Below are 15,890 nucleotides of genomic sequence, written 5' to 3' on the forward strand. Positions count from 1 at the left end.
CAAATGCACTGACAATCCGAAAAGCGCTTCACTCAGAGAGGATCTGCCAATTCTCTTCTTTTCCATATAACCAGAGTCAACTGAGATCAGTGTCAAACTTTTTGTTGATTTGGTGGGCATTGATTATTCTGGCTTCTAAAATAATTTCTCTAGGACTTGCAAAAATCAGGGAATTTTGGGAAAATCAGAACATTTCCCAATTTTTAGAATTTGGAAAATGGATTCATTGCTCTGGTGGCCAACTAAACTGACGAAACACTGCCTAACTGCTTCCCAGTTTTCATGTATGAACTATATGAACTGAATCAGGAATTCTGTACTTTTTTAAACTGAAACACTGAAGTGTAAAGACTGACTTTTGTTAATGCTTTTACCTTTCAGCTTAACTGTGAGTACCCAAGATGTTTCACAGGCACAGGTCTGTTCTGTCACAATGAATTAAAGGGAATTACTGCTGGGCCCCTGGGAGAATGATAATTCTGGCTCCACAGGTCTGTTTTGCCTGAATAAGAGACTTTCCATCTGTTGAAACTACCACAAATATTGTGGGTGATATGAGACAGCACCTGGGACCTCGTAGTGGGTGACACATTTTTTTCCACAATACAATTGTCAGCAAGCAGATAGGAGAGCATTGGAACTACTTCAAGGAGTTAGGATGAGCAAATTCAAAATTCTGACCCTTTATGTTTGCTGCTATTAATTTAACGTGTTAGGAAAGGACATGACAACTGTCAAATGAAAAATGCTGATACTTTACTGGGGGATAGGTGTTTTGATATGATTTAATAACATTTGTATCCAGTTACACTTGATGGGCCATTTACTGCCTCATTCCAGTGTTGGAAAGGCAGATATAAAACATAATTTCTTAAATTTAATAACATCAAACTATGTTCTAGAATTATGTCTTTACAGAAGGCCATGTACAGCTGCTATCTGGATGTGGGAGGCTGTGCCATTGTATCACAGTTCCCCCTCATGCAACCTAGTTTGGGTCTATCACACCACATCCTAACTTCAGGAGAACATTTTTTAGCTTCCTGGCTAACACATTCCTGGTAAAGAGTTGTAATCAGTGAAAAAAATACGTTTTGCTTATGCATATTTGATTATTGGTGATAGCATCACAGTTAGCTGCAAGCAGTCATGAGGTAACTTAGTTTCTACAGCAGCTCTCAGTGATGGCCCTATATACCATCTTGATGCAGCTACTTGAAGCCTATTGCAATCTCTGCAGCATTACCACTAAAACAGCTACCAAAATACTTTGCATCTGCTGAGCTATGGCAACTTAATCTACATATCTCCATCTTCTTTTCTGCCCCAGTAGCTAGTAAAAAACTCCACCAGCCCTATGTCTCGAAAGAAAAAGAAGAGATGCAAATGGAAAACATCATTTGCCTAAGGTTATACAACATGTAACAGCATTGATTTTCCACATTTTACATCCGCAAGTTGCTTTGGGCAAAATCTGGCTTTTCTGCAGTTGAATCTGTTCATATCCAGATGCTGCAATTTTCTTGACTTATGTAAGGGAGTGGCTTGGAGACTGTGTCAAGTTCAGTTGTTTCTTTGAATATTACCTTTTTTTCACTGTAGTAATTTCAAGCAACTGCAACTACGCTTGGCTGTTACCTGTCAACTCTGTGTGTGCTTTGTTTTATTACTTGAGTCACTTTGTATACCTTTTTTTTATCTCAAGGGGGGGATAGACCATGCTCCTTACTACTTGTTTTTATCATCACCTTTCATTGCAGTTCTCCGATAGCTGAAATCAAAAGCATCATATGTATATCTGAAGTTAGTTAAGTAGCATCCACACATGGAAATTCCAGCCTTCTGCTCTTTGTCAACACTTTCTTATAGTTTTTTTGTAGTGATAAATACTATGAACATTTTCAAAGTGTGGGGGCAAAACCTTGTGTCTCTGAATCTGTCCAAAAGAAAGTAATTTGTGCCTCCTGCAATAGTCAGTGTTGTAGTCTGTTATTAAATGCTACATCAGAGGCAGGGAAGTTTCTCTATCTTCCAGAATCCATTAACAACAGTTATGTCATTATTTGAATTAGGGGAGCAAATATAAACAAAGATATATACAAACTACATACTAAGATGTTTCTCTTCTTTGATGTATACCTTCTGTACTTGTTCTTTTGAACTGTTTTTCCATACAGCATTCCTTTGTGGAAGTAGATTCACAGTCTTTGTGTTTGTACAGGATCTTGCACACAAAATCCTGGTTTGTGATTAAGATTCGTTTGTACCACACTAGTGTTCCTCCCATTAACAGTTTGGACAAGTGTTATTGTCTCATGCACAGTGAGTTGTACTCATATTGGGATCTTTGCTTGATTCTGTAATTGCTGACCTGCTGTATTATCTTTGGTGAGCCAGTGGACCTCAATTTCACTGTTTCTACGTTCCCTTTCTCCTTACCCATCTTGACTTATGTTAGTAAATAAACTGTTCTCTTACTGTTGCTGCAATGTGCAGCAAAAATTAGTCTCAGGTCTTGAATTGGGTTTTTATCGCTTGTTATGTTTTACCAGACAATGATATTTGAAAGAACTGTACAGAATTTTAATCCCAGTTCACTTGCATTTAAAAGCGGTGGTCCCTGTATAACTATTCCAAGCTTTCAAAATTTTGGGAGAGGAGAAGCAACCTCTCTATTAAACCGAACTATAATTGAGCAAAATATTTGCAAATAAGCCCTATAAAATTTCTCTAGCTTTAAGATTTGTCACAAATTACGCTTTTATAAAGACTGGTTATGAATTGTTTTTGTGAAAGACATTTCAGAAATACATATTTTTGTTAAGCAAAGGTACTTCATTCTTACATCCTTATATTCAGTGAATAACTGAAACATGCATTATGATCTTGCTGTATCAGCTCAAAAAAACATTAAGGTATAAAGCTCTTAATGCTCGTGCAATTTTTCCAATCCTTGTCTATTTCATGATGAATTGTTATCATACATATATATATTTATTTTATACATATCCTAGTTGTATTAAACCTGTTTCAGAGCCAACAGGAGAACCACAGACATGGTATTTGTTCTCAGACAACTGCAAGAGAAGTGTAGGGAACAGAACAAAGGTCTCTAAAGGTCTCTTTGTTGATCTCACCAAGGCTTTCGATACCGTGAGCAGAAAAGGTCTATGGCAGATTTTGGAACGTTTAGGTTGTCCCCCCAACTTCCTCAAAATGATCATCTCACTCCATGAGGATCAGCACGGCCAAGTCAGATATGGCAATGCACTTGCAGAGCCCTTTCTAATAACTAATGGTGTAAAACGAGGCTGTGTTCTTGCACCAACCCTATTCACAATCTTTTTCAGCATGATGCTCCAAAGGGTCATGGTAGATCTCAATGATCAGGACAGTATCTACATTTGATATCACACTGATGGAAGCCTCTTCAACCTAAGGCGACTGAAGGCCCACACCAAGACCTTAAACCATCTTGTCCAGGAGCTGCTTTATGCTGATGATGGCGCCCTCATCGCCCACACAGAAGCAGCTCTGCAGCGTTTAACATCCTGCTTTGCTGAGGCTGCTGAGCTTTCTGGGCTGGAAATCAGCTTAAAGAAGACAGAAGTTTTTCTATCAACCTGCACCTCAGGAAGTCTTCCTTCATCCCCATATCACCACTGACAAATCAGAGCTCAAATCAGTCCAGCAGTTTAATTACCTAGGTAGCCTCATCTCCTCGGACGGTAAGATTGACGGAGAGATAAACAGGTTAGCAAAGGCATATAGAGCTTTTGGAAAACTCCATAAAAGAGTTTGGCGAAATAAACACCTGAAGAAAAGTACAAAGATCAGTGTTTACAGAGCCATTGTGCTGTCTACTCTCTTATATGGTTCCAAATCATGGGTCATCTACTGCCACCACCGGCATCTCCTAAAACGCTTCCATCAACGCTGCCTCCGCACAATCCTAAACATCCACTGGTCAGATTATGTGACCAGTACATCTGTTCTAGAACAAGCAGCAGTCACAAGTATTGAGGCCATGTTGCTGAGAACACAGCTGCCATGGGCAGGGCACGTCTCAAGGATGAAGGACCACCACCTCCCTAAGATCCTGCTTTATGGTGAACTTGCCACCAGCTGCTGCAAGAAAGGAGCCCTGAAGAGAAGATAAAAGGACTCCCTGAAACAACATCTCAGCCTTGGCCATATTGATCATCATAACTGGTCTACTCTGGCCTCCAATCAGGAGGTCTGGAGACACACCATCTATAACGCTGCTGCTTCCTTCGAGAACGCACACAGGATCACTCTTCAGAAGAAATGACAACGCAGAAAGAATCGTGCCTTGCAGAATATATCACCTAAGGAGTCTTTCTGCTGTGCCTTTTGCAACCAGATGTGCCTGTCTTGTATTGGCCTTTTTAGCCACCAGTGCACTCGCAGCAAAGGTGGGTAGAGCCCTTCCCAAATCTTCATTCGCAAAGCCTAGCCATGATATATATCTTAGGGACAATGCATATTTTAAAATAATTGTGTCAAGCAATTTTCAGGTCAGATGCTTTATGTTGTAACAAAATGAGAGAGTATAAAATATTCTGAACTCCTATAACTGCAGCAAATTTGAAACAGAAATGGACCAAAGTTGTCAGCTCTGTGTTTCTATAAGAATTCAGGTCAGATTTGGCTATAATATAAACCAAATGAGAATTTCATTTATTTCTTTGGTTATTTATGTTTCTTCTCATATACCATGTTTTAATTTTGCCCTTGACTTTATAAGAGAAACTGACTGGGAATGATGACTTAGGAGTTCTTTCATTTTAAAGACAGTAGACAATAAAGACTAACACATAGTATGCAGTTGAATTTATGTCTAGACCACAAGAGATAAATAATACAGATAAGCACATAATCATATTTTCCTATAAACATGAAAAGATGGTGAATGGTATGCAAATAACCTTTATTTTCTCCCAAGCAGATGTTTGTACATGCCTGGTAACATGTACGTCAGAAGACAGAATCTCATGGAGAAAACTGCATACCTGCTTGAACCACGTGCAATAATAGTAAGTCATAAGGCAAATGTGTCTAAAAACCTCTGTATGTGATTCTGCATGGTTTCTTTCATGACAGTACCAAAACACGGGACAGAGAAATATGACTGGGTTGACTTCACCACTGAAAGTTTATTTTTCCGAGGTCTGTGAATAAACATCAGAACTGTTTACCTGTGCAGCAAAAGTCTTGAGTTTCTCAATTTATCTTTTATTTATGGAACATAAATAAAAGCCCATGGCTTCTCTAACTATTGCTTTGATTTTATTGTTCTAATTTCTTTGACATTCACAACATTTGCAAAGGAATATAATCATCCCCAGCCTATTTCTAATGTCTCAGAGACTCTATATTCTGATATTGCCATACAGTTATATTCAACACATTTTGCATAATTACAAGTGGAAACCCAGAACACTATATCTAAGAGACACTGTAATACCTGCAAACAGAAAACTATTTATTCAAATAATTGACATTTGGAAAAAGCAAGTATGTTATCAGCGTGAAGACCCTGGAGCAATCTTTTGAGGTTAGTTAAAAGGCATCCACTTTGCTCTGCCAAACAAAATACAGGAAATAAGAGATCTGTTTCATGGATACCGAGTGGTCTTAAGACTGACTTGAGAACCATACGACTTTTATCCAATGAATTATCCTATAGTGTATAAAAAAAGAATTCAAGTGTACTTAAAATTGCACAGTAGCACACTTGTAATGGTTATCATTAATTATGATTTAGATATCCACTAATACCTGTACATTTACTTGTGTATGAGAGTTCTGCAATAAATATGTAAAAGCATCTTTAAAAAAAAAAAAAACTTGTATGCTAAAGGAGGCATTGTTCAGTGTAGAAAACAGCTTTTTCCACAGTTTTCAGCAAAAAACTGTGAAATATCTTTAATGCCCATAAAAAAGGACATAGTCTCGCTGTATTGAATGATTTTTAAAAAGAATTAAATCTGTAACTCGTGAGTTGAGTTTTCTCGGATTGCTCCTTGTGCCACTAAAAAAGTTTAAAATGTTGTTATTCACCTTGAAAATTACTGCCTGTACTTCAAAGGGAAGCTCTAAAAATAATCCATTTAACATTGCAAGGCACTTGTATGATAATAGGACAAATCTTTCAGATAGACAAGATTTCTCTTTGCCGAATGCCTTTCTATAATAGAGGAAGTGATTGTTATGAAAAAAGGGCACAAAAAGGATAAAGGCCTCCAGAGATTTTAAAGGTAAAAAAACCCCAACCATCAAAAAGAAGGGTATTGTTTCAATCCAGAGAATGAAATGCTTTTCAGAATAGGATTAGTTAGAAACTCATTGTTCTGATATTTCACAAAATCTCTACTGAGACCTGGCGATACAGCCAATGAACTTGTTTTATCAAAAAGCCAGCTCCTTGTGATACTCATGACTCTCTAAGGTGGATTTTCTGATCTTCACTTGAACCAAGTGTTTCTGCTTAGAACACTGAAAATTGATTCAAATCCTTGTATAGGATGATCTGCCTAATTTCCTGTTTTACCTTGAGCTCATTCAGAGAACCAATATGAATGCAGATTACGAGGACCTGAGAACTGGTCAGATAAATTCTCCTGCAATAACTCATCCTGCAAAATAGAGCAGCAGTGCCAGTCTCAGCTAACACTGGAAAAGGGTAAAAGGTAAATAATTTTCTGCTTTTAATGGTTCTTCTATCAATGTCCCGCCAACCTGGGGAGTTCTACATGTGAAAGGGACAAGAAGATAGGAAGAAGATATGACATGTAACAGGATAAGACACTGGTGGGGAATAAAACCTACCACCATTTCCCCTACAAAATTTATAAATTTCTCCCTAGTTTTAGTATTCATTTAATTTTCAGTATCCATATAATATGTGTGTATAGAAACAAGTTTCACTTTCTCCTTGAAATATGAGAAGGCAAATGATTTTGTAACTGTGAAATTGTGGTTTCTGTGAAGATGCGAGTCTGTGTTCATTTGTGTTTGTAAGAGGAGATCTTAATATTAATATATTTGAAAATCAATGAAATAGAGAACTTATAGTCTCTGGATCCTCTGACAATCAAGGTAGTGTATTAGGTATTTTAGAGCCTAGGACTGCACAGTGGGTGGTTTTGATTAAGTTCTCCAAGATGTACCACTATTTGTTGATAGCATGAAGTCTACGCTTTCTTTTCTTTGAATAATTGGTACAATAAATACATCACAGGTACATCCTGAACATTATTAACAAATTTGAGAGGTCCTTCATGAAACTTAAGAGGAATGTCAAGGCACAAGGCACACATCATCATAAGAAATTAGATATTATATCACTAGGTAAAGGAACAACTTGGAAAGGACCTTTCAAAGCTTAATACAGTTGCTGACAAGAAGACAAGAAACAGAACTGATGGAATGAAGTTTCTTACAAACTATCCAGTCTATTCCATCTATCACCTATGGACACAGACCTATTAGAACAAGTCCAGAGGAGGCCATGAAAATGATCAGAGGACTGCAACACCTCTCCTGTGAGGACAGGCTGAGAGATTTGGGTTTACTCAGTTTGGAGAAGAGAAGGCTTTGGGGAGAACTTAAAGCACCTTCCAGTATCTAAAGGGCCTACAAGAAAGCTGCAGAGTGACTTTTAATATGGGCTTGTAGTGATAGGAGAAGGGAGAGTGGCTTAAACTAAAAAAAGGTAGGTTTAGATTAGGTATTAGGAAGAAATTCTTGACTGTGAGGGTGGTGAGGCACTGGAACAAGTTGACCAGAGAAACTGTGGATGTCCCATCCCTGGAAGTGTTTGAGGCCAGGTTGGATATGATTCAGAGCAACTTGGTCTAGTGGAAGGTGTCCCTGTCCATGGCAGGAGGTTTGGAATGAGATGCCCTTTTAGGTCCCTTCCAACCCAGGATGGTCCTTTGCAGGGTTAAGAGTTGGACTCCATGATCCTTGTGTGTCCCTTCCAATTCAACATATTCTGTGATTCTATGATATGATTCTATTTTTTTCTAATCTGATGCCAAAAGATTACAAGTTAGACAGATGTTTTACATACCCAGGGTTACAAGCATGTGTTACTGCCTACTACCAATAGTTTCAACTTTCTTGGGTTTTGGAACTAGTTTTTTGAGATGCATTATCTTTGATAACAATAGGACATTCTGGATGAAGTATCTGTTCAGAAAGTAGGATGAGAGTGGAGTAGAGAGTCAGTTTCATAACACCTACATAGAGTAGCTCATACAGTTAGACTGTCTTGGAATTGAGAAAAGCATCTTTCAGTTTCTCTGTGTATTAATTCAAACCTCTTATTACATTGTCTCTAAAACAGCAATACCAGTGATATCTCTTTCTGCAGGTTATAACACTGCTAGGACATGGAATGTTCATTTTTTGTGTGTGTTTTGATGTGTGCATCTTTATGTAACTATTTAAAAGAACAGAAAAAGTGTAGCGTGTTTTGTTTTCACAAGTTTACCTGTGACTAAACTGGAAACAATTAGAGGCAGAACCAGCATTTGCAGCATTCTCATGAGTAGCTCTCCAGGAAACGAAAAGTACTTCACTTCCCGATAGCTCATCTTATATGATCGGAGAGAAAATCCAAGGATTACACCTGAAGAGAGGGAAAAGATATCATTACTTACTCTTTTAAAGGAGTAGTAACATCTAAACATGAATATTTATAGAGTGCTTACTCAACATATCTGATTGTAACATGCAGTTGTTATTACGCCCCAGATTGCAGTCCCGATTTTCTTTCTCCAGTATCATAGCTAGTAATATGAGTAGTCCTACCGAAGCCAGGAAGTTATTGTCATAGTTTAGGAGTGGTATTCCCCAATTTAGTGTTCCCAGCAAAACACTCCAAACCATACGTCGTTCACTCACACCCCTGTCCCCTCCCTGCCCCTCCTCTGTGGCGGGATGGAGAGGAGAATCGGAGGCACAAAAGGTGAAGATCACCGGTTGAGATAGGAACAATTTACTGGAGACAGCAACGAAATAAGAAAACGAACAACTTTAATAAGGAAGTGTACAAGAGTCAAACGATTCACAAATGATTGCTCACCACCTAGAAACCCCTGACAACACCCCACTGTGCTGCCACACTGTGACCCTGCAGACACCCTTCCTCCTGCCCCCAGAAAATGAGGTGGGTGGATACAGAATAACCCCTGGGTCCTGGCCAAGCCCCCTCCTGGATACTGCAAAAATTACCCCTGTTCTGGTCAGAACCAGGACAGGTATTCAGAAGGTTATTTGTGCTGCTGTTTTTTGAAATCTGGATTACTGTCAAAGGTACATCTTGAGCACTAATGAAAAGGAAACAATCCCTGCTACTACAGCCAAGTGCCTCGAATTCTGGGATTTTGAGTGTAATCACATATGCAATGAGTATACGCATTAGCTACCAGTCTTCAGAAGTCTTGTCCATGCCTGTTTACTCTGTGGGGCCTGATCCTGCAGATGTGCTTCAGATGGGAGGAGATAACCAGGACAGACGTATTTGAGAATCCCCTTGTGGTTTGGTCTTTTCACAGTCAAACATCAGCAGGAGGTAAGTGGTTTTAGACACTCCTACCTTCAGAAACACTGGCATTTGCAAAGAAGCAGCTAATCAGGGTTGGAAGGTCCTACTAGAGGATTAAGTGGTGGGTCTCAATGCCTGAGGGACAGGGAATGGGAAAGCCTGGACAGTAAGGGAATGCCTGGATCCATCTTTCTGTGAACAGATAAATGATGCTTGAGATACATTTACAAATGGAAGCCAAAGATGGGCTGATGTGTGGCAACATAAACTTCTCACCTACAACTTTGTAGATTTTGTCCTATACTTGGCTTTATCTGCATATTAGTTAGTTATTTGGTTAACTGATACAACCAATTGCAGTTTGCAATTGTTAAATGGCTTGGTGCCTATCTGATGTACATCTTCTACATCCAGTGAAACAACAGATGGCTTTATCTGGAACACATTAACCATACAGATGGTGAAACTCAACTATCCATCCCATTCATGACTCCATGACTCCATGTTCTACCCCACCGTCTAGTACTTGTGTTTGGGTTAACTGTGACTGTATAGAAAGCTAGATCAGAAGATTGGTCCTGCTGCATAAAGAATTTATTTTTACTGGGTTAATTTTTAGCCAGGTCAATTCCCTAAGGCAATTTTTTTGTACAGCTACACAAATGTTGGTAGCTTTACAGAGAGAAATGTGCCTTGAAGAAGAGTGGGATTGCCCTTTCTGGCAGATAGCCAGACTTCAGTTTCCGAAAACTTCCCATAAAACTGCCTCCTCAGTGACATTAGGCAGCAGAGCATTCAAACTCCCTTCTAGATCCTGTTAGAACTTGAGTGCAACCTGAAAATTCTGTACCGCTGAACACTTCTGGAAACTGACAGTTCCAATTCTTAATCATTTCGTGATTTTGCTCTTCTTTAAAATCAGATTTTTGATTGGTACATCCAGAGAGCAGATAATATCTTCATGCCAAATTTTGCTGGTTAAAATATGCTGTTATACCTCCTACTCTAGCTTATTGACACCTGCTGACGTAAGGAAACAGCTGTATCTCTCAATTTAGTGACTTCTATCTATCTGATCATGATTTAGGGACTTCAGCAGGTTGTTTAAGCTAGATGAATCCAGAAATATCTTGCATAAAACAGAAAATCTGAATTACAAAATGAGAGAAAAGTGATTAGAGTGCAATTGGCACCAAGCATGGAGATCATGCTATGGAAGAGAGCAGCAGGACTAGAAGGCATCTGTTTTAGTGTCATTCATGTTCTACAGTCTCAGGTAGACAAAGTGCATTTTGCATAAATGGTTCTTTTTTAGGTAAAATTACATCATAAAATGCACAGAGGAAAGGCCTCTGAATTAGTCTTTTTTAAAAGACCTGCCTAAGAGTTTCCCTTCTTTTCAATAAGGTTTTAAATTCCACTGCAGCGTTACTCGTTATTTTCTTTTCATATGGGAAACACATTTCTCAGATATAAAGAATCCATCTGGACCTTTTGTTTCTGCACTTAATGAGCACTACATTTTGACAACTGGATAACAAGCAAATAGAGCTAGACTAGTTTCTTACTTAGGCCACAGTTCTGCAATTAGTTCCACATGAATTAATCTCTGCACTAGTACAAAGCCTCGCTGAGGTTGGTAAGGGTTTCTGAGGCTGCTATAAAATCTAGTCCTTATGCTATGCTATAAGGGCTTGATTATCTGTTCCACTACTATCCAAGCAGTAAGAAATTACCTAAGAGAGAACCAGATGACCGTCTGAATGAATATTATTGGTAGTGAGAGTGAGTTTCTGAACCTTCTATGCAAACCTGTTGAGCCAAAAATTATCGGGTTTTTTTGTGCGTAACTACAGGGTTGCCCAGCACTACAGTTTACAGAAAGAATTTCTGCAATGTGAAAAAAATGTGCCCTGGTAGTGTATTCTGTTGAAATGGATAAACACCCAATAGTTACTAATTCTTCAGCCTTAATCTTAGCACTGCTATTAATTTGTATGCAATCATACATAAGACATGGGAACCTTTCTCTGACTCAGTTTCCCTGCTTGTAACGTAGATGTGGTAACAGTTATTTCACAGATATTTCTGAAAATGAATTGTGTTCACACAGTGATCTTAGCAGCTCAAGAAGAAATTCAAGCAAATTATTTCCTCATTGTAGCATGTGCTACTGAAAGCAGAACAGCATGATTCTACCAGTCTCTCTTGATTTTAGATTAAATGAAGATTGGACATTATTTTCTGTTCTGATTTTAAATACCTAGATACTGGGTATTACATCCTGTCTGACAAAGTTTTGTTAACAAAAACTGTGTTCTTGAAACAGAGAACTCAAACTTGGCAAGGTAGTTTTGTCTTCTTTGAGATAACTTCTTAGAATCAACATTCACAGGCTTAGATAGCAGCACACAATGACGATTTAAAGACAGACACAATGACAAAGCATCAAAATAAAGCTGTGAAACAAGACCTGCTAGGAGGTACTAAACCTTTGGAAGGTGTGCAGTATTCCAACAACCATCCCATACTTTGTGTGCAGTAAGAGTTTTACTGCTTAGCACTGTCCATAATCAAGACAGGGAAGATTAAATATTAGAACTGGCCTTTCTCGGTAAAAGTTTCAAATTTCAGGTTAATTCTGAAAATTGTAATGAAACAAGGCCTTGTGTGAAACAAGCTCCCACAACTTGTTGTGCAGGTTTCTGTCTACCCTTCGTAACACAAAGGAACAACTAATCAGCGCTATCAGAGCCTGACTTCTCAAATGGTAAATGGTGTACCATTTCTGCACCGCAGGAAAGAGCAGATTTCTCAACAGAATTTGTTAGGTTTTTTTCTGGACAAAAATGAGTAGTGCCTGTTTAAGCTAACAAGCTGAATTGTATACATGTCTATAGTTTGTATAATAGAACCATACTGCTAAATAATTTACACACTTCATAATGATGAACCAAATGAGATTAAAGTTGTAAAAAGATTCTTGAGGTATTCTTGTCAGTGATACAGTCAAGTTTATGGAAAAATTTATTTGCAAATAATCCTGATGACAATCAGAACAATCCTTAAACTAAACAATTTTATTATATTTTTATACCAGAATACATGTTCAAAGTAAAATCCAATCTGTATGAATACAGTGAAGAGAAGATTTAAAACTTGAAAGGAGAAGAAGGTGAAAATAATTCTAGAAGTGATGGTAAAGGGATGAAAATTACAAAAATAGTAGATATGATTTGGAATTCCTTATTCCAAAAACAGAATGACTTTAATGAATGGCTTAGGGTCTTCACTTCTACATGCTAGGTACCAAGAAGGAAACAATAAAGACTTCATATCAGACTTTCAAAACTATGGATATACCTGTAATGGCTAAGAAACATGAAGCCTTCTATATAAAATTTCTTAAATGGATTAACATCAAAATGTGATGAAGTGAGCAATAAAAACAGGATTTGAAGTAGCAAGACAAAAATACTTTTGTAATATTAAGTTTTTAGGAACATGTGTTATGGAGATGGTTTAAAAAAGAATTACATAATTTCCTAAATTGAATTTGAAAATGAACTTCAAAATCCTCCATGGAGAAAATTAAGTTCTTAATTGTGTACAAAAATGCCTTGGTCTCACAATAGTAGCGAGCTGTTTCACATGATTCTTTCTGTTGCATAGATGAAATGAGTTGCACACCTACATGAGTTTAAAACACCACATCAATTAAAAATTAAAAAAAAAGAAGATGAGAGATGGGACTTTAACCACATCTAAATGCTCATTCAGGAACTTTAGGGAAGCTTACGTCTATCCTCTTCCTTGGCCCACTCAGAAGAATTAGATAGAAAAATTTAATAAAGAGAGACGATTGCTTTTTCCATTGCTTCGAGTAATTAATAATTTTAGGTCTAAGCTATTAAAATGAATTCTTACGAGCTTCTGGTCTCTATCTTATTTCAGAATCACACAGGAATTAATACCACACAATTATCTGGAGCTAATATGTTTTACTATGTCCATGCTCTCTGCTGTATTTTCACAAAGAAACTAGGAAAATCTAGCAGTTTTACTTTTTAATTGATCAAACATCACTCAAACATATTTCAAGAGGAAATTACTAGGTGTTATATCAATGATGGTGCAAGAGGTGCCTTTTCTTTATCAGTGCTTGCCAGTTCAATCAGAACACACTACTGAGAGTTATACACACTTCTTTTATACCGTGAATCTCAAAATACTGATAAATAAGGTACAAAATAATTTTTTCTTTTACAGCAGAAAATAGAAAACTTAAAAAATAACTGGAAAATACCTTAAACTAGGTAGAATAGTGCACTAAAGTAACAGCTGTTAATAGTCCAGTTCCAGAAAACCTTGTAATCAGCAAGCAAGTAACATTTTGTTCTATAACAGAAATTGGGCTACAGCCATCGAGAGAATCAGGCTTGTACCAGTTTAATGGGACATTGTATATTTTTGTTAGCTGCACAGCCATTTCATTCCTATGTTCCTGCAGAGCTCTGGAATGACTGGTTTTGTTCTTTGGGTCATTTTTTTCTGCTTAATTTACCATTTTATTCTGACACCTTTTCTTTTAGCAACCAATTTCAGATAAATCCACAACTGTATTTACTTGAGACAAAAAGGTAAATGACTTCTCTAGTGATAAGAATTACTTTAAGTTGCCGACAAAACCCCAGTCTTTCCTAATCTTTTTCTTTGCTTGCCACAAGAACCACACAATGCTTAATTTTGATTTTCATAATTTTTGTTCCATAATTTTATATTGAATCCTCACTCTCTAGTGTATCACACACTCCTTCCTTGCTTTCTGGCTTTCCCCCTATGAAGGTAGGGAAGTATGTTCCCTTTGAAACCATTTTTTTGAACCTAAATATCAGGTTTTAACTGCATGATGCAACTGCAACAGAGAGCTTAAGGAACTGTGCTCCAAGATGTTGTTCCATTAGATGTCTATGCTGAAGTGGAACATGGGTTAATTTGGACATAAGCAGCTAATTCTCCTTTGCCTGAGAGATACTGCAAGGAGAGTCATGGGAGAAGTACTGTAGAAGAACTAGATATCCTAGCCATGACTTCAATACAGAAAAGATCTGGGACCCATAAAAAAAAAAAAATGTGTCCAGAGAAAAGCAAAAGTATAGTGAAGTAAGAGTCACATTTATGTCAAAGAGCTATTGACTGCATTGAAGGAGTCAGTTTGTCACCTCTGCTTAGGGGTCACAAGAGTGCCACAGTGCTCATAGTTCTGCTGAGGAGATACAGAGCCACAGTTAGACTGTGGGTGCAGTCACAGTCCATCAGGAACACCTGCCCCTTGGAACCTAACCCTGAAGGTTTGTTTTGTCCTGCGAGAGATAACTGCCTTCCAAAAAAAAAACCACACCAGAATTCTAACATCACTATTCCATGACAAACTGCAAAGATCCAGAGGTGTTTTATAACAAACATATTTTACAGGCCTTTAGAGCTAGATTAACACTGATACAGACATACTCAGCTGAGAGCTCAAAATTAAGACACTCAAACCCTCTGCCTATCTCTGGAGGAGCCTGAACACCTGAAACGCCTTTTTAGCTTCACTTGCATGTTGCCTTTATTTGCAGACACGGCAGTTCCTCCTTGGATTTTTGTGGACGGAGGGCACACAATTGGAATGGGGAGTCTAAAGCTGTGAGGAAGGACAGATAACTAGAAAATTATTAAGATCATTGTTTTATCAGGTACTGTCTAAACCGGACAGTTCTTACACCAAATCTGAGGATATAACAGCATCTGAGTGCTGCTAAAAAGTTTTGAAAGAAATCATTGAAATCTGTCCCTCGCAACTTATTTGCTCCAATGTTAGACTCATACGCTTTTTCCCTTCATCTCTAGCTGTTTGGCTCAGTCGCCCTTCTTCCCCAATTAGAAAGTAATTTTCTTTTTTTGAGAACATGTCCAAAAGATTATTCCCTTTTTATCCAACTTCTAGTTCTGTTTGCCTTCAAATTTTTTTCTATTATTTCCCTTGATGTCCTTGAATGGTTTCTGTATTTATTTCTGATTTCTCATCTTTTATTTCCCTCTTACTCTCTTTTTTTTTAATTTTTTGTTTTAAGACAAGCAATAGCAGGGCATTTGTAGAGGATTTGGAATGAAGAAGTGTTTTCACTGCTGGCACTGGAGCAGACTGTTCTTAATGGAATGGGAACGTTATTCCCAATTGCATCCTGAGATAAGAGACTTCACTGAAAGACAAACTATGCCTAGTTTATGTACTCCTGTTAGTCTCTGACCTATAGAAAGAATGGGGTTT

The 15,890-nt window shown here is 37.8% G+C and overlaps 1 protein-coding gene across 1 annotated transcript in view; it reads right to left on the minus strand.

Annotated features, from left to right (window-relative positions):
- Window positions 1-15,890, minus strand: part of SLC1A3 (solute carrier family 1 member 3) — a 65,592-nt gene that overhangs the window by 37,667 nt on the left and 12,035 nt on the right. Inside the window, exon 3 of the mRNA XM_018077322.2 lies at window positions 8,522-8,659. Within this exon, the coding sequence (XP_017932811.1) occupies window positions 8,522-8,659 (138 nt within the window). The remainder of the gene's footprint in view (window positions 1-8,521; window positions 8,660-15,890) is intronic.

This window comes from Manacus vitellinus, unplaced genomic scaffold (genome assembly GCF_001715985.3).
Source record: "Manacus vitellinus isolate BGI_N305 unplaced genomic scaffold, ASM171598v3 scaffold_36_pilon, whole genome shotgun sequence".
Lineage (NCBI taxonomy): Eukaryota > Metazoa > Chordata > Aves > Passeriformes > Pipridae > Manacus > Manacus vitellinus.